At 44.4% G+C, this 27,355-nt stretch overlaps 1 protein-coding gene across 2 annotated transcripts in view; it reads left to right on the top strand.

Annotated features, from left to right (window-relative positions):
* FAM120A (family with sequence similarity 120 member A) overlaps positions 1-27,355 on the top strand; it is a 439,339-nt gene that overhangs the window by 148,799 nt on the left and 263,185 nt on the right. For both annotated transcript variants that reach the window (XM_085624582.1, XM_085624581.1), the window contains exon 4: positions 11,585-11,713. In XM_085624582.1, the coding sequence (XP_085480708.1) occupies positions 11,585-11,713 (129 nt within the window). The remainder of the gene's footprint in view (positions 1-11,584; positions 11,714-27,355) is intronic.

The raw sequence follows: 27,355 nt of genomic DNA, 5'->3' as shown, positions 1-27,355 counted from the left end.
AGCTGGTAGAATTAAATGGTACTCCAGATAAGAAAATTGGTGCACTTTTTCACTTGTTTTCTTTTACAGAAACGATTCTAGATTTCATATTTTGTGGTCCGCAAGTCATAATGTGGTTTTTACAAAAATTTGTCTCAAGATCCTCCATAAATGCTACCAAGGCATCAATTAAATGTTTAAGATAATTTGGGGTACTGGAAAAAAACACAGTATCATCGGCATCAAATAATGCCAGTATGGGTCAAGAATTTACTTGGGGCATATCCTGGCCTTCCTAAAGCAAGCACAAGTTAAGATTGTTATTATATAATATAAGTTAGACTGGTGCAAGAACACAGCCCTGGCTAACACCTTTATCCAATTTAAATTATTTTGTGCACTCACCCTGGTCACCTCATCTAACTTATGCTGAGAGAACGGTGTCGGAGCACGCAAAAAGTCAACTAAAGTTATATCGAGACCCACTTGTGTTAAAATCTGACAGAGTTTGGACCTGGTCATGAGATTGAACACACTTCTTAGGTCCATAAAAACCAGATGAACATAGATCTGTTTAGCTACATTATACTTACTAATAATTACATACATATTTAAGCATTGTTCATAGTCCCCAAACCCTCCCTAAACCCATTCTGCACATCAGTCAGAATGTTTAAATCAGATTCGTGCAGCACGATTCTTCCTCCCACTTTTACCTCCGTTGATGAAAGAGATCAACTTATAGCTCTGGGCATCTTGAGGCAGCCCTTCTTAAAAGCAGGGACAATAGTAGTGGAATGCCATGAACTAGGAAGCTCACTTCTATTAGCATACTAAAAAAATTCATAATTAATTTGCAGGGACCAAAGCTCATTGTCGGATTTATACAAGGCATTGTGGACTTTAAGGAGCTTTACCAAAAGATCTTTCTAGTATGACAAAACCTACTGCAGAATATTCCAAGCATATTAAGAGTAAAAGGGGCAGGTGCCGGGTGTGAATACTATTTTTTTTTAAGTTTATCTGGATCAGCATAGTGGTAGATGTTTTCAAAATGACTCACCCACTTGATCTGCAACAATATGCGCACCAAAAGGTGGTGTATGGGCAATATCTAATTTGTTAGAATTAACTACTTTCCACAACATTTTTGTGTCTTAATTTACAGGCAGCCTTCAGGTACTGCCAGTACTCTGTTCTTATTTAGATTTCCCTATTCTTGAGAGGGACTTATAACAGGCTCTACAAACTGGTTGTTTCAATCTATTCCTTGTGCATCCGACCAGAACTGATGTAACCTTGTGTTAGCATGGGAGCACACAGAATAAATCCTACTAGTATTAATAGTACTAACTAGGTTATGACGCATACTCTTGATGGAATCACTAAGGTCAATAATGGCACTCCTAATATATTGGGGGCTATGTTGCAGAGATCAGCACAGATAATAGTAGCCTAAGCTCTTATTTAACAAATTAAGCTAAAATATGGGAGGATAAGGAAGTTTCTTATTGATTCTTAACCTGTTGTTTTTAATTGAGCTATGAAATACTCCTCTGCAAGAATATCGTAATTGGGCACAGGGAACTGAAAAACAACTGATAGTATTATGATCACATTTATCAGTCATCTGGATACACCTCTCAAACATAAAATTGTACATATTCTTAGAGACAAAAATATAATTAATAATTGAGCACCACAACCAGAAAAAGTAGGAATTAGCTTATCGCCTCCTGCTGCTTCTTGAACATTCACCAGATCTCTCAAAACAACATAATTAAAAAGCCAAGATTATTCAGAATCTGATGGTGAAATGGATTAGATAAAAAGGGTTCCCAAACAAGACCCATGAACGTATCTTAAAATTAAGGTCACCCCCAACACAACACTAAAACCTGGTCGAAACTGGTGATACCCATCAGTAAGATCATCAAAAATAGTAAATAATAAAGAAAATTTGGATCGACAGTAGAGGTAAAATTGCCATTATAAAAATAAACTTTAAAAAAAATGAACATTTCTGAACCAGTTTACTGAATCCCCTTTAATCCCCTCATAGTTAGAATTATTAGGGATAATATAACTTTACAGTGATACCTTAAAACAAGAGGAGAGACCAGTTTTGGCTCTGCTTGAGGAATATGGTATTGTGGGCAATGAATAACAAGTAAAACCTTCACAAGTATGGTCAGCTGTGCAGCAGGTCTCCTGAAACATCACAGTGTCCTATGATTTCACCAATGACTGCCAGTGTTCATTAGTAATTCATACTTCGAGTTGCCGTATTACTGCTAGAGGAGCATACAAAGGTAGACACATCAGTACTCTTATCATGAGTGAGAAGAGCCACAGAATTTGACTTTGAGCCTGTCGATTCTAGACACACCAGTGATTGAAATAGGTTAAATAAAGATACACTACTAACCAACGTCTGAGAAAGCAAATATTTAACAGTAGGCCATTCGGGCTTAGTGCTTTAATAAAAAGGTTTATATAAAAATGACAAAGGTAACATTTTGATTGTCCATGGCTAACAGGCCAATATTGGGATTGTAATAAAAGATTTCTTGCATACTTGGGGTTTCTGAATTTGATAACAACATGGTCACTCTTTGGCACAATTTTGGAAATGGACTAGTCCATGCCATCCTTCTCACAAACGAGACCTCATAAGGAGACATGTTAAAGCCCAGATATTTGACAACCAGGTTATTACTTTGTTAAATTTTAAAGCATTCCTGGATACCCTGAGCGATAAAAATAGAATATTTATCAGTATCACAACATATGGACATGCTTCAGGAGGCAAATTCATAACCGGTGACGCTGTTAGTTGAAGTAAAGACAGTAGGGCATCCTGTGTACCGGTAGCCTGGAAAGCGTCAGAAGGAAAGTTAGACTCAGTAAGTGGAAGAGGGCAAGGCGCGCAGTGCTGTAAGCAATGACTGCTCAGTCTTGGAGAGGGACCGAACAGTTGGGTGACTAGGAACTTCTTGAATGGTAGGAATTGTATTAGTTTTATCTGTTTGGGTTTCAATAAGTTGCAACCATGAATAAAGCAGGCAAACGCTTCTCTCATCAGGGCGCTAATTTGGGCATAAAAGGAATCCATAAGATTGCCACACATAGATGCAACTAAAATGTACTTTGGAGGAGTGTTAACACTTGCTGGTGGAATGTGTAGCTGTACACACACATGCCAGTTTACGTCTGCTGTCTAGTGTTCGGCTCAGGTTTGTGCAACCTGTTTCTCTTCGAAGAAGTCTTCCGAGTCACGAGGTATAGTAACTACTCCTATCACTGGTAATGCACATGGCATCTGCTCCTTGTTAGATAGTTTTTCTGCGCCTTTTGGTCTAGATATGAATCCACTGAACCCCCAAGTCGATGCCTGCAGTGATAGTCTTGAAGTGTTGTCGCTTGTACTACATTTTGGTGTAATATGGTCCCTTCATCTGACTCGGCTCTACACCCCCTTTGGGGCCTACACCATCATTGCTTCCCTGAAAATGGTGACTGCGTGATGGAGAGGTCTCCATTCTAAAAGAGCCCACAGTATTGTGCAAAGTGTCCCTGGGCAGACCTCCACCAGGTTTGCAAACTGTCTGTCTCCAGAGCACGACAAATCCTGCTCAGCATTCCTTGCATTCTGCATCACGAAGACACTGCAGTATAGATGAGATAGACTCCTCGCTCAACTACCCAGGGTGCAGCGGCAAGGAGACTATACCCTGGACCTCTTCAGGTACCACCCTGATGTCAAGGAGGACACTGGGCCTGGACCCTCCGGTGAACAGCCCATTCATTTCAGCCCTTGGCCGAGCCCATTTGGAGTCGAGTGCTGTAGAATCCCAGGCCCAACCATGGAAGACATAGACAGTAAGGACACCATCCATCCCTCCGTCTACCATCTCCCGGTCGGACCAAGCACTGTTCTCGAGGGGGGTCGAGCCCTGAATCCCAGATTCAGGCTTGCGGTCCGCCACTGCCTTAAGGCCATGGTCCGCAACAAAAACATGCCTCTGATATGACTCAGAGCCAGACTAGGGCACCAAAACAGCCGCAGAAGACTTGGCTTCTGGCACAGATGTCAAAGTCACCCTTCAGCCCTGCTTCGACTCTGAAGACTTCTTTGCATCCGAACCCCCTCTGCACCAGTGAGTCAGACGCTGGCCTCGGTGCAGAAATGCTGGATGCCCAAAGCTCCTTCCTCCACTGTATCTAAGGAACAGGAGTAGCCTATCCCGCACGATTACAGGAAGAGCTCGATGCTGCATAGGGAAGGATTCTCATCCATCCACAAACCGGCAGAATCCTCACCCAGCCTCTGCCCCAGCCTCTGGCATCTATCTCTCACAAAATAAAGTCTACTTTTGAGGAGGCTTTTGCACTGCAGCCTGATTCACCAGCTGAGACCAGAAAGCTCCAGGATCGGGGCACTAGCCATCTACTTCTTAGGCATCCTCCTCCTCCTCTTCCTTTTCCTCCACTTCTCCCACCTCTCCCTTTTCCTTCTCCTATTCAAGGGGAGGCTACAGGGGTAACAGCTCTCAAGGCAGGGAAAAAGATTGCACAGCTTAGGGAGCCGCCTCTGCTCCACACGAATGCACTACACCTGTCTAGAGACTCCATGGATTTCTGGCAAGCTGGCAAGAAATTACCACAGATCAGTGGGTCGTTTCCATCATAGGACAGGGTTACTGTTTGGAATTCACAGCAACCCCACCACACAGATACACCCTCTCCCTAGAACATAACGCTTCCTTCAGGTGGAAGTAGAGGCACCCATTCACAAGGGGGCCACAGAGCCTGTGTCACTACTCCAACGTGGCAAAGTAGTGTACTCCCTGTACCCCTAATCCTGAAGGAGGACAGGTCATTCCGCATACACTTGACCTCTGGCCCCTCAACACATTCACCCTCTCAGAGCACTTCCACATGATCACACTTCAGGACGCTATCCCTCTATTACACCAAGGCGACTTCATGAAAGACGCTTGCTTTCACATCCCGATCCACCCTGTACATCGCCGGTACCTCCAGTTCGTGGTAAGTGGCCAGCATTTTCAGTTCAAAGTACTGCCCTTTGGGGTTACCACAGTCTTACAAGGTGTTAACCAAGTGTCTTGTGGTGGTTGTCGCTCATTTCCGGAGGAACGGCATCGATGTGTTCTGTCACTTTGACGACTGGCTGATCAAGAGGGAAAATTAACAACAATGCTTAGCTCCTACCCAAACCACCATAGACCTCTTGTATCACCTAGAGTTCACCATCAACATGGGAATGTCCCACCTTTAGCCCCTTCAGGTTCAGCCCTTCTTAGGAGCAGTCCTCAACTCCTTTACCGGGAAAGCTTATCCCAGCCAAGGTCCACCAGCGGTAAATGCTGTCACTGCTGCTGCAAATTCTCTTTGTGACACCGAAGTAGTTCCAACAAAAGCACCTCCTTCCTTCTTGCATCCAGCAAAGGCCCCCCAGTCTTTCAAGATGGCTCATCCTCTTGCTTCAAAGCTATGGCTGTAGCCTCCTCCTCCTCTTCTTCAGGAAGTGACTAGTGTTGGAAGATGGAAGATCAAGCTATTCCCTTGGTATCAAGAGAGATCAAGAAGTTGTAATGAATGCCTCAGGGACTAGCATTCCTCCCTAGTCTCTTCGGGCGCCACTCTACACCCTCGCTTTCTTTTCTCTTCTCCCACATCACTGGATCCATACATTCGCTGATGCATGGGTTGTCTTAGTGGTCAATAATGACCTTGCTGTACATCTCCAACACCTGCAATCTTCAAGGCTACCTCTGTATCCCAAGACCTTCTCCAGGATGGCCGGAGGCTTCTGCTAGGAAGAGTACATGTAATACACTCTAGGGGTGCTTTGAAAACTAGACCTGTTTCACTCCTCATGCCACACTCTCTGTGTACCACACTTGCTTAAATACCAGAAGGGAATGGAAAGTATTGGGGGCAAGAAAAAGGTGGAAGATAAAATAGTCTTGTCACACACAGAATGCAGTTTTAGGACCTATTCAGGATTGGCTATCCCTGAAGGGAAACAAATTACTCTTTACGCTGTATATACAAACCGCGTCTTCAGTACTTACTTGCTGGTTCATGAGCATTTTCTAGCCAGCAGCTTCTCTACTACAACTGAAATCATATTTCTGTCAGGGTGGAATTGGATCTACAGAGAAGAAAACTGAATAAGGCTTGCAAAAACCTCACTTTTCACCTAGTTTGAATATTCATACAGTAATGCAGCAAGTATTCAGATTAACACCGATCATTAAGATGTGAAATCAGCAGTTCAGAATTCATACTCCAAGAAGTAATAGAGAGCATCTCCAGGTGCTCCTCCATTTGCACAGGAAGTGATGTAACTGGATTTCTCATCATCCCCTCCCAGGACCAACTGAACAGCAGCTGCAGCGCATGCGCACCAAAGGCAAGCCCGTCTGAGTCTGGACCACGCCCGGTGGCAGGAACCCTGATCCGCCCCCATCCAGACACTTCACCACTGCGACCATCTGTGCCCACAACTCTGGCCGCCGCTCCATAAAATGCTGCCTCACAGCACCACACAACACTGAGGGAGCATTCGCCTATGCTTCCTGTAATGTTTCATGCACATACCCACAGCCACACCAACACTTACCACACCTACAGAGAGCGCACCCAAAACACCACTTCCGCACTCGCCCACTCCTGCAGCTACTCTCACAACACTTACTCATCTACAGACCACTGAAATCACGCACCAACTTCACAGCCACATTATGGACTTCACCGCACCACTCTCCCTCGACTCTAGCAATTACATCCTACTGGGAGTCCTGAACTTCCATCTGGAAAACTGCACCAACCCTCAACTCAAAAGCTCTCATCGAAGACCATGGAAGCATGGGACTCACCCAACTGTAAAAGGACCTACCCATGTCACCAGACACCTTCTAAACACTATTTTCCCCACCTTCAAAAACATCAGAGTAGACAAGCCCACACTAGTGTCCTGGATAGCCCACACTAGTGTCCTGGATAGACCACGCTATCAAGTTCAGAATCACTGTCCCGGTCCAACGCACATGCACCTCTGTCAGACCAGCCTGCAGAAACCGGAACAGCATCACTGACCAAGAGTGGAACATCGCTCTCCACACCGACTGACCCGAAAACAGCCTCTCCAAAACCATCACAGATTTCAACAATTGGATCACCTCCTGTGCCGACTGCCTGGCCATCCTCAAACACAAAACAACAAAATCTAAACCCCAGGACAGCTGAAGCACACCTCATACAGCTCGAGCACTAATGGAGATTGAGCCAGGACAATACAGACTGGAGCACATTCAAGCTGGACCTGAAACGCTACCACCAAATGGTCAGGACCACCAAATGTGCCGCTCTGGCAGGCCACATCGATGCCAGCACCAACGCAGGCAAATAAATGTTTGCCATTGTGAAGCGTTTCACTTCACCAGCAGCCGCCACCAACTCGCTCACCTCCTCTCAGGACTTCTGCAACAATCTCTCTCAATTCTTCACCCTCAAAATCACAGCCATTGGCAGCAACGTAAACCCTCTACCACACCCAAGAGACCTCGCCAAACGCCTCCCAATCTTATTCAAAGAACTAATGCTAACCATATGGCCTGTTGTGAGAAATTGGGTTGTTGGTTGAATGGGGAGGCCGCCCTGTTCAAGCAACCGCTACAATGCCTGTCCGGGTGAACCACAAACGTTACTAAATTAACACCACAACCAAGGGCCCAGGAGATGAGAGGCACCACCTAGGGGTTCAGGTCCTGCCCCCACTACTCCTACTCCAGAGGACTGCAACCCATCAGCACCATGCTCCCAACAATTCTTAATGCTTCCACCTCTTCTGTGACATTCCCAGATGCTTGAAAACACGCAACTGTCCTCCCATTGCTGAAGAAACCCTCTGCAGACCCTTCAGTGCTGGCCAACTACACACTGATCTCCTTGCTACCATTCCTGGCAAAGTCTTAGAGACCACCATTAACAGATGCCTTTTTGAATACCTCAACGACCATCAACTCTTTGACACCACTCAGTCTGGTTTCAGACCCATCCACAGGTTGAAACTGCCCTCTTTGCTGCCACGGATGACATCTGCATGACTCTGTACAGAGGAGACGCAGTGGACGTTATCCTCCTGGACCTCTCCTCGGCCTTTGACACAATCTCCCACTCCATTCTCATCCAATGCCTACATGCCATTGGAATCCAAGGACAAGCACTCCGATTGAACTGCTTCTTCCTGACTGGAAGGACCCAGTTATTTAGCCTGGCACCATATAACTTGGACTCCCTGCGACCTTGTCTGCGGAGTTCTGCAAAGATTCGCACTGAGCCCGACCCTCTTTAACACATACATGTTCCCTCCAGCCAGCATCATCCACTCACACAATATTCACTTCCTCTTCTACTCCGATGCAACACAATTCATTCTCTTCCTTAGGGACAGAACCCCTAGTAAATGAAATTGCCAACCGTCTAAAACTTAACACCAATCAGACTGAAATGATCCTCTGGAACAGCACTGCGGAACTCCACCTGTTGGCCAACAGAGCTAGGACCGGCACCAAACCTGACCACCTATACCAAGAACCGCAGGATTTTCATCTGCAGCAAACTTGAGTTAACCACCCAAGTCAACGCTGTCACCCCCTTATGCTTCCATACCCTGAAGATGCTGAGGAAGATTTTCAAGTGGCTTCCAATCAGCAGTCGGAACACCTTCATGCACACCCTAGTTACAGGCAAGCTGGGCTACGGAAAAAACCCTCTGATGGGATCAACAAAAATCACCAGAATGCTTCAGACCATTCAGAAATCTGCAGCCGTTATACTCTCAACCTCCCACACCTCACTCTCATCGCACCACACCTGAGGGAGCTCCACTGCCTCTCCATACACAAACTAGCACAAATCAAACTTCTCACCCACACTTTCAAGAAACTACATAACACTGGCCAAGCATTCCTCGTCAATCACACCTGCTTTCACAAACATTCCAGACACCTCCGCTCGTCTGAACTCCTACTCGCACCCACGTTCCATACATAAGGAAAACCAGTAGAGTTCATCCCATCCCCAAAAAGGTACAGGGCCACTACTTGCTTAGAAAGAAAAAAGGCGGGATTACTCTGCTCAATTTAATCCAGACCCCCTACACCCTTGCAGAAGTTGGATATGCTTACTTTGTCTCAGATCTTGGTAGAATCCCCAAAGAGTGGATATGGGTTGTGAAAATGCAGGATGCTTATCTCCATGGGTTTTGGTTTTGATGTCGATGCTAGAGTTTTCACCCAGAATTTGGCCCCACTGGTAGCGAGATATCCACATTTGTCCCTTTGTTGGCACTTCTCATTCATGCGGTGTACAATGGGGAGCAGAGTCCATACTTGTTGGTAACCCTAATCTAATTTGTGTTCTCATGAACTACCACAAGAGGATTAATCCCCACCCTCTAAAGTCCTGCTGTCTTCCAGAGAGGAACAGCCATCCGCTTTCAACTTAATGAGCAGAGAGACTTCCAGATGGCTTCTGGAACTGTAGACATCCTGCACTAAGATTGTACCTAAGGTCTATCTTAAATGAGTTCCCAGTGGGCCCAGGAGCTTGGTAACTTCTCCAGCCCATCCCAGGTCTAAACGTTCTCTCTTTCTATCCTCCACCCCGAGAACACCACAAAATTGTGTCCTCATGCTCCCAACCTTTTGATAGGATGCCTTTTTGGCACCTTGCTGTCACCATCGACTGATCAGAGTATTGGTGGTTTACTGCAGGGAACTATCCAACACTGATGATGGATAACCTGAGCGAGCTTTTGTTTCCTCCGATTAGGTGCCACATTTTCTTCCTGGACTTTTTAGCTTTGTCCTTGACAGGCTGATATGTTTTGAGCTTTTGGGCTAATGTGATCAGCAGTTTTTCATCACTTCTTAGTATTCTTAACATCAGCCAGGTGTAGAAATGTGCCATAAGCCCTATGCATTTGATAACCATTCACTACACTTCAGTAGTAAAAAGTAGTCGGACGCTTTGTCCCGCCTTCTTCATGTCCGTGCTTTACAAGCGCTTCGATTGTTGTCCCCACATTGTTTCTACATCGCCATTCTTTCAAGGCTAAGACTTTACACAACCTTGATAGCAGGAGCACTTTGCACTTTTGTCTTGATAAAACTAAGGGCATACCTTTTACCAGTAAACTAAGTGACTTTTGTATCACTGGCATAAGCTGATCGGCTGCTATATCCTCTGTTGCCAGTTGGATCATAAAGTATCATCAAATGCTACTCTGTGCCTGGATCCCAACTTCCTTCTGGTGCTCACTCATACCCCACCTGGACGAAGGCATTCCCTTCAGAGAGAGAGATGCTGCATTATTATATGGGCTACAACATATACCTAGCTGATGCTACACTCACAGCTTCATCCCAGATCGTTGCTAAATGTGACCTGGGTGCTCTTTTCAAGTTTTTGCCTATGCCTATGACTATGCTCCTTCCTTTCTCATTCTCGCTTGCAGTAAAACCTACTTAGAAAATTGAGAATTGGGAACAGCCATGACAGTAGAACCTACTCAGAAAATTGAGAATGGGGAACAGCCATGACAGTAGAACCTACTCAGAAAATTGAGAATAGGGAACAGCCATGACAGTAGACCCTACTCAGAAAATTGAGAATAGGGAACAGCCATGATTGTAAATAGGCATTCCCTATTATCAACACCCGATCTCTTCATCCATCATCCGGAAATATGTAGCAGTAGCTCTTTTTTTCAAGAAGGGAATTGCATGTACAGGTAAAGGGGTGGCGTGCCCTTTTTGACACACCCCTGCATATGTGATACTGAAGCTCAGATCTCTGTACAAACCGCTTCGCAAGCAGCTTTGGTCTCGCCTCCAAGTCCGGTTTTATCAACAATGTTGCTAATGAGCAAAAAGCCTGCAGGTTGGGTAACAGTCACTATTTTGGCGAGATGATGCTATTCATTTTGGGAGATTGAACTAAATACAGTTTTGTGGTTCACTTGTAGAAGAGCACCACTATGCTTTAGTCTTATTCTGTTTTCAACTTTCCTACACTACATCCAGATAATTGCGGATGGACCTCTTAAATATTGTGGAACTGAGCATTTTTATAGTATTTTTAAAGAAGATGCATGTAACTTAAAACTAAATGTATTTTTAGGGGAGTACTTTTGTATCCATTGAGTAAAAATGTATCTGTTGCAAAGTCATTATAGAACTGCAAAATACATTTAAGCCACAGTATTTAACCTATTCAAGGTAAACACAACTTATTCTGGGGTCTGTTAATATAGACTGCTATCATTGTGACGATATTTTAACGGTTAATCCAACTCTATCACCCTCAATGGTGACATTTACTGCGCATATGGAGCATTATTTGTTTATGGTGTTTTGTTTTGTAGAAACACATTTAAGTTCATTCCATTTCAATAGAACATCAAGAAGGGACATCAGTGGGATGGTTTCTATCATAATATTGGTCAGTGTGTTAAAATGTAAACATTTCCCTCAGTCAGTTTACTAAGTACTTTAAATTTGTTCTCCAGGTTCGTGCCCATCAATTAGTTTTACCACCTTGTGACGTAGTGATCAAAGCTGTTGCTGACTACGTCCGTAATATTCAGGATACGACTGACTTGAATGCCATAGCAAAAGATGTTTTCCATCATTCACAGGTGAAGTATGACTTTCCCGTTCCATGTCTTTAAAATGTACACATTTTCAATGTTTCTGTCAGTTTATGGCAAGCTCTTTGTAGATGGCCACCTGTCTGCAAGTAACAGTATAGCACAGGAACTTTTGGTAGAGCTAGAAAACATGAATGTCATCGTGGGTTCTCAAAGATCATTAATGCATTTTGCCCCTTAGGAACATCACAAAGAATCCTATTGAACTAGTGTGGTGTCTTAAACCTTTTAATTCTGTGCAATTCCTTGTGTGGAAAAAATAATTGATTAGGGGCCACCTTGAATTACAAATATATTTTTGTAATTATACTCTAAAATGGCTGACTATTCAACATTGTAGTTATTTTCAGTTATCCCATTCAAAAATGCAATCGAATATACGATACCAACATGCTATTTTGGCAGCCTGGTCTCCCTCAAGTGTGAAAGTATCCAGAGCATGATACTTTATCAGAATTGGGGGACCTTTAGGGTCATACGGAGCCCTTCTCCTTCCACCTACTCCTAGCCTTAACGTGAGTGACGAAAAAGGTTACTGACGGTATATTCACCTCTCTGTGTTTGTTTTAAACAAGAACACAACACTGTTTTGAGCATGATGCTCCTCTTACAGGTGAATTAAAGCCCCCAAGATTAGGGGTGGGGGGGTGGTGAGAGATCCGTTTGAAGACCTCCAATTTAAGAGTCCCAATTTCATGTGCAAGTTGATACCTGGAGGAATGTGCACAGAGGACAAGCATCTTAGTCTCTTGCCAAATAATTTCTTTATTGAGTGTTAAGGAATGACAGAAATATTTTTACATAAAGGGAACTCTTTATCAGTTTTTAATCAAGTACTGCTCTTTACTGGACCTGATATTGTCTAGACAATAATACCAAATCATTTTTGCCAGGGTGTTTGTTGCTGCCACGAACATTTGTTCTATTGTCTATATAGAGAAGAGATAACTGTGAAACGTTATTTGTGCGGTCATTAGTTAAAAACAACCAGCTAACAGTTAACATTGTTGATGTTTAAGTGCAATGGTTTTCATCCACTGCAATTCAAATCGCAAAATGCTTCCATGACTGAGATACTGTCTGGCTAAAACAAGTGAATTTCGGAATGGCTTGCTACCATTCCCTCTTAAAATGTATGTAAAGAACGAAGTATTCAAAAAATGGATCCTGTGCTTTCATTTTCATTATCAGAAACTATTTTTCCATGAAACCCACAATATTGTTAGTGCTTTACTGCATAGTTAGTAATTTGAATAATTGGCCTCTTGATCAGAGAATCCTAAACTCTTGAACTGTCCCTCTGGTAATCCAGAGGGTGGGAAAGGATGTCTTAAAGTTTTGTTCTCATGAAAAAGTACTCAATAGTATTCTTTTGAGAACCAGTACTGGTTGGCGATAGAAGGGTAAAACAACTTAGTAGCTTGATGAGAGGTTTAGGAAAGCTTTCATTGTCCACAGTTGCTTCAGAGGCTTTAAGAGTTTTTTTGGTTTGGACAGATCCTTGTAAAAACGGTTATTTTTTTTAGAGAAATTTGTTTTATTTATTATGGTGACGATTGACGTAAATGTCCATGTCATTATCACATTCCCCCTAAAATATGCCTGCTGGTTCTGCCCCTCGTTTCACAGGTGGACCACATACTGGGTTTAAGGTCTGTTTTTATGAAGAAGTCTTTTGGGCTAGATTGGATTGAATGTGTGAGGCTGATTCAATGTTGGCTTTGAGAAAGTCGGTGTTGATTTGTGTCTATTTATCCTCATAGGACTTCTAAGCCTTGCAAATTTCTTTCTAGCAATCTTGTGTGATCTGGATTAGAAGACTAGAATTTTGGTCCTCTTAGCGTGTCTATACCTGTCTGCGGCATTCAGTTGAATTAAATAGTTATGGTAATCATTTCATTAAGCGCCCACTTCAGGAATTCACCACTCTATAGCCGAGAAGCAGGAGGCCTCTTCATGTTTGGATGCTCGTCCCTTGTGGCCCGACACCACGTTTTACAGGATCTGGGTACCGCACATTACCCTTTGTATTCTCCACTGCCATAACTGAGCCCCACAGAAAGGCAGCACTCCACAAACAGAGCACTTGAGGTTGTGCTTCTTCAAAGTTTTATTCTTTTTTCATTGTTTTGCTTCTCAATTTGACTAAGTGCAAATATGAGTGCATCACAAAAAACGACCTGCGCGTTTCGGCCTGAGGCCTTCGTCCTGGTCATAGAATGTAAAGTTCTGTGATATATATGAACAAACTTCTCTCTCGCTTCACCCTCAATCCTGGGGTTCGTCGCAACAAAGGAAAGCACGGCACCACAGAGAACACTCAGTGTTTATTCAGCAAATGAACATCAGGAACACGCACAAAAGGACGGTCGACGCGTTTCGGCACTCAGCCTTCAACTGGACCATAGAGTCCTAATGTCCAGAGTGTCTTTTAAAGAAAGCATTTACAAAAAATAGTAGAAAGTGAAAACATACTGGACGTGAGTTGCATCGTCGATCAAGGCATGTTATTTCAAGGTAAATAAAAGTTTTAGATCAAAGAGAACTACAATAATTCATCCTCCATGGTGATTGCTGATAATTTAGATAATTTTTAAAGATTATTGCAATTAATATGAAACAATTTGGAATTGGAGATAAATCACAATCGCGGTAAAGTACCTTTAGACTGTGAGGGAGTGAATTAGGCAATTGTAAATGATGAAGTCCTGCTAACAATTAAATGTTCACAAAGTAAGTGATCATAATTTTTGACCACACACTAATGTTTTTCTAAAAAGAGTTTTCTCATAAAGTATGTTGTCAGTGGACAAGGTTAATTAGTTGTCAAGAATTCATAACGTTACCAACCTAGAGTCATCTAAAGACAAATTCCAACTGTTGCAATATAGAATTCATATGTCTATGTCAGCAGTAATCAGAGGAGGGATAAGTAAGGAGAGATACAGTGAAAACAAATGACGATTTGCAATTTTAGATCAACAGTGGAAATTATATGCAAGTGCAAAAGGGGGGGAAACAGGAAGGAGCCCATCATAAGTGGTCAGTTCAAAAATTTCAAAGGTGCACATGCAGTTCGGCATCCAAGTTATGTCCTAATGGGTTTTCTGTACCCATTAGTAAAATCATTCTCGACTCTGTTCTTCTTAACTCAAGAATACGGTTTCCACCCCATTCTTTCTGTTTGACAATTTTGATGCCAGAGTACTTGAGCCGATTACTGTCACTTGAGTGGAAGTCAAAAAAATGTTTAGCCATAGGATATGTGAAGTCCTTATTCTTGATTGCACGCAGATGTTGTAGGAAGCAGAGTTTAAGTTTATTGATTGTGCTGCCTATATAGTATTTTTGACATGGACATTCCAATCTGTAAATTACATATTTTGATTCACATGTGATGTGGTCTTGGATCTTTTCATGATGGCCATTCTGTAATTGGTAAGAAGTGATGTTTTTACCCTGTTCACACGCCTTACATTTTGAGCATTTCCAGAATCCCGGTGTGGTTAACCAAGACGTGGTGGTTTGCGGTTTAATTTCAAAGTGGCTGTGTGTAAGAATGTCTCCCAGAGAGGCAGTTTTTCGGTAAGTGATTCTTGGTCCGGGAGGCAGAATTTTCTTAAGGGTTTCATCAAGCAGCAGTACTTCCCAATATTTAGATATGGTTTTTTGGAATTCATTACTTTGATTGTTGAAATCAACTATGAGTCTCGTTGTAGTAGCAGTGTCCTCTTTGTTCCGGCCTACTTGGAGTAATTCATCTCTGTTTTTATTTTTAACTCTATTTCTTGCAATTAGGATTACATCCAAAGGATAGCCTCGTTGTAGAAAACGTTGACTCATCTCATCTATTTGTAGGCTGAAATCTGAGACTTCTGAGCAATTCCTTCTGGCTCTTAACATTTCCCCGTAGGGGATACTCCATTTGAGTTTAGCTGGATGTCCACTGTTAGCATGAAGAATGCTGTTGCTGGCCGTGGGTTTTCTGTGCATTTTGGTACAAAATTTGCCATTCAGTATATATACTTCGACATCCAGAAATACAATGTTAGTGGTGCTGGTAGTAAATGTGAAGATCAATTGGTATCTGTTGGTGTTGAGAGAATCCAGAAAGTTCGTAAAGAGCTCTATATCGCCTTCCCAAATGATGAACAGGTCATCGATGTATCTTGACCAGAATTTGATGTTTTTTGCGCGATCGTCTTTTAAGACTTCAGTTTCCCATGTTGCCATGAGGAGATTGGCATAAGTTGGGGCAAAGGATGTGCCCATTGCGGTCCCTTGTTTTTGCAGGAACAGTTCTCCTCTGAACAGGAAGACGTTATGTGTCAAACAGTATGTCAGCATTTCAATCAACATCTCAGAATGTTCCAAAAAGCAAATTGCTCTAGTATCGAGGAATTCTTTTACTGCTGCAATTCCATCAGGGTGGCGGATGGAAGTGTAAAGTGAAGAAACATCAATGGAGGCCATGATGTAATTTTCTTTCCACTGTAGTTGATCAATTTTTTGCAAAAAGTCCATTGTGTCCCTCAAGTATGATGGGAGGGCTGTAACATAATTCATTAAAAAGATGTCAATAAACCGAGATGTATATATATATGTATATATATATATATATATATATATATATGTATGTATATATATATGTATATATATATTCTACTGGCGGTTGCCAGTAGATAGTTATAGTTACAACCTAGTTTCCATAGGAAATCTCAAAATTCTATTTTGAATAACTTTGGCGCCGGTTGACGAATTCTCGCGAAATTTTCAAAACAAATTGGGCGCTCCGTTCAGCTCCTACCCTGAAAGTCTCGGGGTGATTCGTCAAGTGGGGGTTGAGAAAAAGGGGGGGTCCCAAAACGCGTTTTCCCCATGCATTTTTCCATAGGACCTTTAGTCGAAGGTACAGCCCGAACGGCTGAACAGAATTAGGTGAAATTTGGCAGAGAGGTCGCCATAAGGTCAAGGAAGTGCCTTTTGAAGGTCTCGTGTAAATCTGTTCAGTATTTCCTGAGAAAATAGCATTTAAAAGCATATAAATATCTATACGCACGCACCGTGCGCGCACCCTGCCGTGCCCGAGCGCAATTCTGATTGGCTGTTAGATGTCGGTAAACATTCGAATCGGTCGAAACCAGGAAGTGTCGGCCGCCATTTTGTCTCGAGCAGTCTGAGGGGGTGGAAAACAAAGGTGGAGAACGTGAAAAGGGGGCAGGGTGGACAGTTCCTGACCCCCTAGCCTTTGTCAGGGGGTCCCAGAAGGACCCCAAGGGCAAAAAAAAGATGTTTTTTTTTTTTCGAAAAATCGCTGAGTGCACTGTGCGCGCACGCTGAAAAAACACACGTAAAAATTTTTTTTAACATTTTTTACGGAAAATTAAGCGGGTTCGCGCACCGTGCGCACACGCTAAAAATCCCATAAAAAAATAAAAAATACATACATAAATTAGCATTTAAAAAACCTTTGAAATTCACTGAAAAAACCATAGGTTTCACACACGTTATAGTTACGAATTAGCATTTAAAAAACCTTGCAAATTCACCTAAAAAACCATAGGTTTTACACGTTATAGTTAGCTGGACATTTCACTCGTAAAAAACCAATGAAATTCCCCCGTTATAGTTAGTGCAGGCAACTATAACTCACGCGACCGCAATCCTCTGCTGATGACGTCAGATATTACATCACTGATGACATATGTGTCTTTATGTAAAATAAATATTTGTAATATATGTATAGCTAAAGATGAATGGAAGAAGACATGGGTAAATAAGTGTCTAAATACAGTGATGTAATATCTGACGTCATCCGCAGAGGATTGCGGTCGCGTGAGTTATAGTTGCCTGCACTAACTATAACGGGGGAATTTCATTGGTTTTTTACGAGTGAAATGTCCAGCTAACTAGAACATGTGTGAAACCTATGGTTTTTTAAGTGAATATATATATATATATATATATATATATCCGCTCGTTGTTCCACACAAAAGCGGAGCACTCGCAGGCAGGTGCAGACTTTGCGTGTGTGGACTCCGCAACAATATCTCGCTCGGCTCCTTTTCTTCTTTTCAAAAGGATTGTCGCACTCGCGGGGCGTTTTGAACACAATTTATTGAAAAAGCCAAATGACCAGCAACAGACGCGTTTCGGCGAAATGCCTTTGCTCGATGTCACCAGTACATCGGAAACGCCATGTTTTTCAACGTAACCCTTATCAACAAAATAAAGAAAGGACTCATATGGTCGCTCTAACATCAGCGCCATTTTGTAATAGGTAAACAAATATACAAAATTTGCACCATGCTCGAAAATCGACATAAATAGTTGATATGTATAGATGGGTTTATATAAACGCACAATTTTCGAACACTGTTAAGGTGCAATAACATATGTATGTTTACCTATTACAAAATGGCGCTGATGTTAGAGCGAACATATGAGTTCTTTCTTTATTTTGTTGATAAGGGTTACGTTGAAAAACATGGCGTTTTCGATGTACTGGTGGCATCGAGAAAGGCATTTCGCCGAAACGCGTCTGTTGCTGGTCATTTGGCTTTTTCAATAAATTGTGTTCAAAACGCCCCGCGAGTGCGACAATCCTTTTGAAAAGAAGAAAAGGAGCCGAGCGAGATATTGTTGCGGAGTCCACACCCGCAAAGTCTGCACCTGCCTGCGAGTGCTCCGCTTTTGTGTGGAACAACGAGCGGATACGTTATGCGGAAACACCACCACGACTGCAGCAGGTATCAGGAATCCCGTTGAGAAGTGGGAATGAGGACTTGTGTTGTTGCTACACGGGTCACCAGAACTACTACCAATTGGTGAGTTCCAACTCCATTGTTTGATATAAACGGGCAGTATATTACAAGTGGCAAGGCAAGGTGGCGTAAAGAACATACCAATACAGATAGCAACTTTGACCAAAGTGTACGGAAGCCATGTTTTGTGAACAAGCACGTCGCGAGGCAGCGAAAGATATGTTTGACACAAGGCGGAGCTGGGGCTTGTACTAACGTCCCTGACCTGAAACAACCGAGAAACAAATTGACCGAAACTATGATCAAACTAGAGCGATTATACGAGCGTAAAACACGCAAATGGTGGGAAGCCACCAGTTTGCAAAGCTACATCGATGAACAAAGAGTCCCGAGGGGACTGCGAGTGTATACAGTGCCCTCGTATGAGAACCCTGACCCACAGCTACTAACGGAGTGGGCGGAACATACAGCACAATACTGTCAGGGCACTTTGGGCATACTTGTTAAATATGCCTGGCGTGATCGGGACAAAACGCTCAGTGAGATCAAAGAAATTGAAGAAGAAATGGCCAAAGATGAAGGAAACAAGAAAAAGATTGAGGAATTTATGGGGCAAATGAAAGCAAGATTATTTAAATATGAACAGAAAATCAAATATCGGAAGCAAGAGAAATTTGTACGGAATGAAAACGATTACTTACAGGGCAGGGTGTTAACATTCGCCCGTAAGTTTGATGGCCCAAGGAAAGAATTAAGCACAAGATCTAAACATTTGCCACCATGAATAGAGACCTCAGAATCCGAAATCACAGAAAACGAATCGAGTGATGAACAAGGTGAGAGATTAATGGAAGGGAGGAAAATCCAAAATCCTTTTCACAAGGAGTTCCAGATAATCCGCCAATCTTGGCTACGAGGTGGCAAAAACAAGCCACCAGAAGGAGACGGAAAACAAGAAGAGCCGGTGGCGGCAGGAAGAGCAAGAGGCAGGGCATCCAGGTGGACATATCGCAAGAAACAAACCAAGAGACAATAGATTTACCCAATTTAACGGTAGTCAATCTAACGGATAGACCTCTTTCACAGTCGGAAGAAAAAGTACTCAGTTTAGGACTAACATTCTGTCCGAGCAATCATCTAGAGTACACACAAACCAGAATAGATCTTTTCAGCTTTGTACGCAAATTGAAATTGCATAAATATTTCAAATTAAGATCATGTATGAAAGAACAGAAAGGGGCAACAGCAAGATTGACGGTTACTGATGTATTAACTGGTAAAGATCTACCTGCAATAGAACTTTTGGAAAATCTAAGCTTGGAAAGGGAGGAAAATCCTACACAGTTTGAAGATATGGCACAAAGGGCAAGAAACATCGGGATTGAGCAGGAACGTGAAGTAAGTCCTTTCAAACCTAAATCACTTTTCAATCCTCAAATGCCACTGGATGACATAGATGTCTTCTCTGACACTATGATCAATGACCTTTTGAAATTCAGATTAAAAAATACAACTAAAAAGTCTTCTAGTAACCTGTCTAAATCCGAAAAATTGGCACTACAAAATTTGATACAGGATCGATCAGTTATCAAACCCTCAGACAAGGGGGAGAATGTGTTATTGCAAACTAGAGAACAGTATTGCAATGAAGCCTTGCGTCAACTATCAAATTTGGAATGTTACCAAAAAACAACTGGTGAAATATATCAAAATAGCATCAAGAAATATGATGAATTGATTAGCAAGTGGTATAAGAGATTGATGTTAGCACCGGAAGAACATTTGTTCCTACTAAGCTCTAACCCTGTGATTCCTACTTTTTATCACATTCCAAAACTATACAAGGACAGCCAGCATCCGCCTGGAAGGCCAATTGTGTCATCCCTCAAAGGACTGACTGAACATTTATCAATTTTTATTGATCATTTTCTATTTCCTTTTGTTGCTCAGTTGGATTCTTACATAAAGGATACAAAAGACTTTTTGAATAAGATCATGCATGTTAAATGGGATCCCACATATCAACTAAGGGTATTAGACATAACAAGTCTATATACATGTATAGACCATGCGGATGGGGTGAGAGCTATTAGATTTTACTTGGAGAAACGTCAATTACGGTACTCTGAACACAATCAGATGTTAGTAGAATTTGTAGAGTTCTGTTTGAGGAACAACATTTTTCTATTTGAAGAACAACATCACAGACAACTGTCTGGTATGGCGATGGGCACCTGCTTCGCCCACAGCTATGCGAATTTGTTAGTTGGCTGGTGGGAGGAGCGGGTGCCCAGAACCTACCAAAATGACAATGTGATGGGCAGAGTAATTGAGTGGTACCGATATATTGACTACCTTTTTATCGTGTGGCAGGGAACAGCAGAGTCGGCTTGAGGGTACATAGATCTTCTCAATGAAAATGAGATAAATTTACACTTTACAGGAACAGTGAGCCCGGTGGCAGTGGACTACCTGGGCCTTAAGGTGTTTGTGGAAGAAGGTAACATCCAGACAGCTCTCTACCGAAAATCCACTGCTGGAAACTCGATATTTGCCAGTAGCAGCCACCCCCCCAAACTTGTGAATAGCATACCATATGGAGAGCTATTAAGGCTAAAAAGGAACAGTACCAAGGCAACAGATTTTGAAATAGCAGCTTCAGAAAGTATAACCAGGTTTATCAAAAGAGGTATAATCCCATGGCACTGAATACTACACTACAGAGGGTGAGAGGTATCCCAAGGGAGAATTTGTTAAAAAACAAAGATAAACCCTTGGAAGATAAGGGCAAATTTCGAATGATTACCACTTACTCCACAGAAGCCAATTACCTAAAAAACATGCTCAAAAAGAATTGGCATTTTCTAAAAACTGACAGCACCATATGTGATGATATTCCTCCTTTCCCACTAGTAACTTTTAGGAAAGCGAGGTCACTTTGTGATATGTTGGTAAAAAGCCATCTAGAAAAAGGACCTCAGAAAGGGGGCACTCTGAGAGAAATGAGGGGCTTTTATCCTTGTAATAGGTGTAAAGCCTGTGCCAATAGCAAAAGAGTTTTAACATATACTGTTCGAGGCATGTGGGCTGCTGAATTCATATCTGTGCATAGATCGCCGCCTAGTGTTGGGTCCGGATGTTTGCACGTTGTTGTCCTGGAAGAGTCTTCGAAGTATCCTGAGATAGGTGACTCCTCCCCTGGACCACAGTGCGCATGGGCATCCTCTCCATCCTCAGATTGTTTTTTTCCGCCATTGGGTTCGGATGTGCTTATCTTGACTCAAGTTAGGAAAATTTAGTTTCAGGCCAAAAGGCCTTTAGTTTTCGTCGGTACTGTTCCCGATCGGTATCGACAGTTTACTTGCTAGTTTAGCGACTTTAACAACTTTTTCGGATCCATTATATCCGACCATCGACCCTACATCGACGATGGAATAGAGGACCCCATTCAAGCGGTGTCCTGTTTGCCACGCGAAATATCCACATATCGACGTCCACCCGGTGTGCAACAAATGCCTCTCACCGGATCACGACGAATCGAAATGTATGGCCTGTGCCCGATTCCGATCCAAGAAGACTCTCCGGAATCGTCGTGCCGCGAGACTTGAAGCGCAGCAAGCGGCACCGGCCCCGACCAACATCTTCAGCACCGAGGACGAAGATGTTGAAAGCGTGGAAAAAGTACACTCCAGCCCCGCTTCCGAACACGGTTCCAGATCGGAAGACGTAGATGAAGAGCTTTTTCACAGGGAAGAAGCCGACGATGAGGTAGGAGACTACGATGAGGCCTTAGGGGCCGAAGAAGGTAGCTCTGGTGACGAGCAGGGCCTACCCGTCCAAACAGAGGATATCCCAGTGAGTCAGTCTACGGCTCCGGTCTAGGGATCGCCTTCGGGCCTTACCCAAGATCAATCCCGCAGTTCTTCGGCCCCGCCCTCTGGCCCGGCCTCGGACATCCAGCGAGAGCCATTATTACCCAAAAAGACTGGTTTCCCTTCCACGAAACCGAAACCAATCGTCGCACCGGTTCAACAGAAACCGAAAGTGAAACTAACACTGGTCGGCTCGAGGACCACCACACCTTCGACGCCAGCCAAAACCGTCGGCTCCGACCGCACCAAAAGGGACTTCGAGGCCGAACTCGCTGCAGCCGATGTCGGCGCCGACCCAAAGAGAAAGGCCATCGGTACCGCCAAAGCGCCTCGGCCCCCGGCACCGAAACAATCGGCACCGACCACCAAGGTTAAAATGGCCGCTGCATCGCAATCCACCTCGAAAGCAGCGACTACGGTCCAATCATCGACGCCGTCGACAGCTACTACCTCTCCTCGACTCGATGACCCTGTGGCTCCAAAGAAGTCCACACCTGCCTCTACAGAACCACTCGGCGCCAAAGAACCGTCAGCGTTCCAGGTGCGACAAGTTGCAGCGTCCTTGCAACGCATCAGAGAAAAGGCAGCCCTCCAGGCCACGTCGGGCTCTGAGCCGAAAAAGGCTCAAAAGGCACCTTCGGCACCAACCAACATCACCTTTGGTTTGCCGTTATCCACGGCGCCGAAACTATTCGAGATTAGAACACGTGTCACCCAGACAAGGTCCCCATCTACTGAACACTCTCCTACTGGGACATCACCGTCCCACTTCATCGACACCGGCAGGCTCATGCTCCGAAAGCGGAAGATCACTTCCGAGCAGGCTTTGGACTCTTGCAGGATCCCGCTAAAGCAAAAACTGCCGGCGGAATCGGAACCAGTTCTTTATGAACGCCTCCACACCTCTTACCCAGATCCACAGTCCTTCTCTCCGACGCACTCCGACACGGACGCAATAGAGGACTACATAGGTGACGACACCACCTACCCCAGGGATATGGACCCTGAAGGCCCGCAGGACCCTGATCACGCTTGGGATGACCCTGTAGACCCAGGTGCCGCTATGGATACACAGGACACGCAGCTTTATGGCGCAAAAACGTCTCCCACAGAGGACACTGCTGCATTCAACGCCCTCATTGAACGTGCCGCAGCCAATCATGGAGTGCAACTCCACTCAGACACAATCGAGGACGATTTCTTGGTGGACACTTTCGCATCCTCAGAGAGGACTGTAAAGACTCTGCCCATGTTGAAAGGTGTCCTCAAGCCAGCAAAGGACATTTTCAAAGAAACCACCAGGGCACGGGTAATAAACCCCAGGATCGAGAAAAAATACAAGCCAGCACCTGGGGACCCTACGTACATTAGAGGCCAGTTGCCTCTGGACTCCATCGTAGTTGCTAATGCTCGCAAACGGGCACACTCGCAGACAACTGGTGATGCTCCTCCCCCGGACAAAGAGTCCAAGGTGCTAGAGACCTCCGGCAAAAGGATTGCAGCCCAGGCGGCAAACATATGGCGCATTGCCAATACACAGGCGCTCCTAGCTCGCTACGATCGCTCACACTATGACACGTTAGAGACCCTACTCCAACATCTACCTGACGAGTACAAAGAGGCAACGGAGCTCCTCATCAGGGAGGGACAACTTCTCACAAACGCATCCATTAAGTGTGCACTGGATGCCGCAGACACAGCTGCGAGGGCAATAAACACCAGCGTCATGCTACGACGACACGCCTGGTTACGAATCTCCGGATTCAAACCTGAGGTTCAAAATAACATCCTCAATCAGCCTGTCAACCCCGACTACTTATTCGGACCAGAAGTTGACACCACCCTAGAAAAGATCAAAAAAGACACAGACACTGCAAAGTCAATGGGGGCTCTGCAAACGCAGACATTTCGTAGTGGCTCCTTTCGTCGCCCCGGAAATAGGGGAGCGGCTAGAGGACAGGGGTCACAGCAAACCTACAATAAAGGGGGCACACAAAGTACCTACGATAAAAACACCCGAGGTGGATATCGTGGCTCCAGCACCAAGGGCAGAGGACGCGGTTACGGCAACACCAGGTCCTCACCCAAGAACAAACAGTGACGCCCTCTCCCTTCCCCCGACCACATAACACCTGTCGGGGGAAGACTCCAGCGGTTCCTGTCCACGTGGAATACCATCACCACGGACAGGTGGGTCAGATGTTATCCAACACGGTTACTGCCACGAATTTACCTCCACTCCACCCACAATACCGCCAAGGCACCGTCCTATGTCCTCAGAGCACTTAGCATTATTACAGCAGGAAGTGATAAGTATGCTGCAAAAAGGCGCAATAGAGGTCGTGCCCGTCCACCAACAAGGGACAGGGGTGTACTCTCTGTACTTCTTAATACCAAAGAAGGACGGGTCACTCAGACCTATACTAGACCTGAGACCCCTCAACCACTACATTCTCTCAGAGCATTTCCATATGCTCACCCTACAGCAGGTTCTCCCGCTGCTCAGACAGGGAGACTTCCTAGCCACACTAGACCTCAAAGGTGCGTATTTCCACATACCCATACACCCGTCACACCGAAAATATCTCAGCTTCACTGTTCAGGGGCAGCACTACCAATTCAAAGTCCTCCCCTTCGGTGTGACAACAGCACCCAGAGTTTTCACCAAGTGCCTAGCTACAGTAGCTGCACATCTACGGAGACAACACATCCACGTCTACCCTTACCTGGACGACTGGCTTGTTCAAGCAAAGTCAGCCCAACAATGTGCCAGCCACATGTCCCTCACCATCCACCTTCTTCACAGTCTGGGATTCTCACTAAATTTCCCAAAATCACATCTCCAAACCGCACACGTACAACAGTACCTAGGTGCGACCATAGACACTCTGGCAGCCACAGCTCAGCCAAATTTAGTGAGGATCAACAGCATGCAACTGCTGATCTCAAAGTTCAAACCTCAACACTCCCTTCCTGCGCGAGTGTTCATGCAGTTGATAGGCATGATGGCCTCCTGCATTTTCATAGTCCCGCACGCGAGACTACATATGCGCCCGCTTCAGGAGTGCTTAGCACGTCAATGGAATCAGGCTCACGGGCAACTAAAAGACCTAGTGTTGGTGAGCGGTCGGGCATACAACTCTCTGCATTGGTGGAATCCACAAAACCTTTGCAAGGGCCGACCGTTCCAAGAGCCTGTTCCACAAATAATACTGACGGCGGACGCGTCTCTCCAGGGATGGGGAGCTCATGTACTCAATTACACAGTGCAGGGACTATGGACAATACAGCAAAAGAAGATGCACATCAACCTTCTAGAACTGATGGCAATCTTCCTGGCAATGAAAGCATTCAAAGTACACCTGTGCAACAAGGTCGTGTTGATCCGGACGGACAACATGACGGCCATGTACTACATACAGAAGCAGGGAGGAACACACTCCACAGTTGTCTCATCTGGCTCAGAGCATGTGGAAGTGGGCCATTCAGAGGAACATATTCCTCATGGCAGAACACCTCCCGGGCAAGGACAACCAGATGGCGGATCTGCTCAGCAGACACAGCCACCAGATGCACAAGTGGGAGCTACATCCGTCAGTACTCCAACCGTACTTCCAACAGTGGGGTCATCCAGAGATAGACCTATTCGCCACAAACGAAAACGCAAAATGCCAAAGCTTTGCCGCCAGGTTCCCACATCCACAGTCGCAGGGCAATGCGATATGGATGAACTGGTCCGGCAGATTTGCGTACGCTTTTCCACCAGCGCCATTGATACCGCTGGTAGCACGCAAACTGCGACAGCACTCACTGACACTCATCCTAGTTGCTCCCACATGGGCGCGCCAGCCATGGTACACCACCTTTCTGGAACTTTCCGTGGTGCCGCATCAAAGGCTGCGGATCAAACCCGCGCTTTTGACGCAGAACCATGGAGAAATTCAGCACCCAGATCCGCAACAGCTGAACCTGGCAATCTGGCTCCTGAAGTCTTAGAGTTTGGCTACCTAAACCTGCCACCTGACTGTATGGAGATCATTAAGGAAGCCAGGAGACCCACTACCAGAGCTTGCTATGCAGCTAAATGGAAGGTTTGTCATTTACTGCAACAACAATTACATTAACCCGCTAGACGCATCCATTCAAAATATAATCTGTTACCTCTTACACCTCTACCGATGCAATCTGGTATACACCTCAATACGTATCCATTTGACCGCAATAGCAGCCTATCTCCAGAACAGGCAGCACCTCTCTTTATTCAGAGTGCCTGCCATCAAAGCTTTCTTGGAGGGACTTAAACGAGTAATTCCCCCAAGACACCCACCAGCACCGGTGTGGAACCTCAACTTGGTCCTCACCCGACTGATGGGCCCACCCTTCGAACCTCTACACTCATGTGAGATTCAATTCCTCACCTGGAAAGTAGCTTTCCTAGTGGCAATCACTTCGTTAAGAAGAGTTAGTGAACTCCAGGCACTAACCATTCAAGAGCCATTCAAACAGGTTCACGCAAACAGGGTCGTACTACGTACCAACCCCAAATTCATGCCTAAAGTTATATCGCAGTTCCACATGAATCAAACTATTGAACTGCCTGTTTTCTTTCAGAATCCACAAAATGTCGCTGAAAGAATGCTCCATACACTAGATGTCAAAAGAGCCCTCATGTACTATATAGACAGAACTAAACACTTTAGGAAGACAAAACAACTTTTCGTTGCCTTTTCTCCACAACACAAGGGCAACGCCATCTCCAAAGCAGGTATAGCCAGATGGATCGTTAAATGTATTCAAATTTGCTATCAAAAGGCTAAACGCACATTAACGATTCCCCCACGAGCCCACTCAACACGTAAGTTAGGGGCATCCATGGCTTTCCTGGGAAACATTCCTTTACAAGATATATGTAGAGCAGCCACATGGTCCACTATACATACATTTACCAAACACTATTGTGTAGATGTACACTCAAAACAGCAGGCAGCTGTAGG

Source organism: Triturus cristatus, chromosome 9 (assembly GCF_964204655.1).
Source record: "Triturus cristatus chromosome 9, aTriCri1.1, whole genome shotgun sequence".
NCBI lineage: Eukaryota > Metazoa > Chordata > Amphibia > Caudata > Salamandridae > Triturus > Triturus cristatus.
This window is presented reverse-complemented; position numbering and strand designations above follow the sequence as displayed.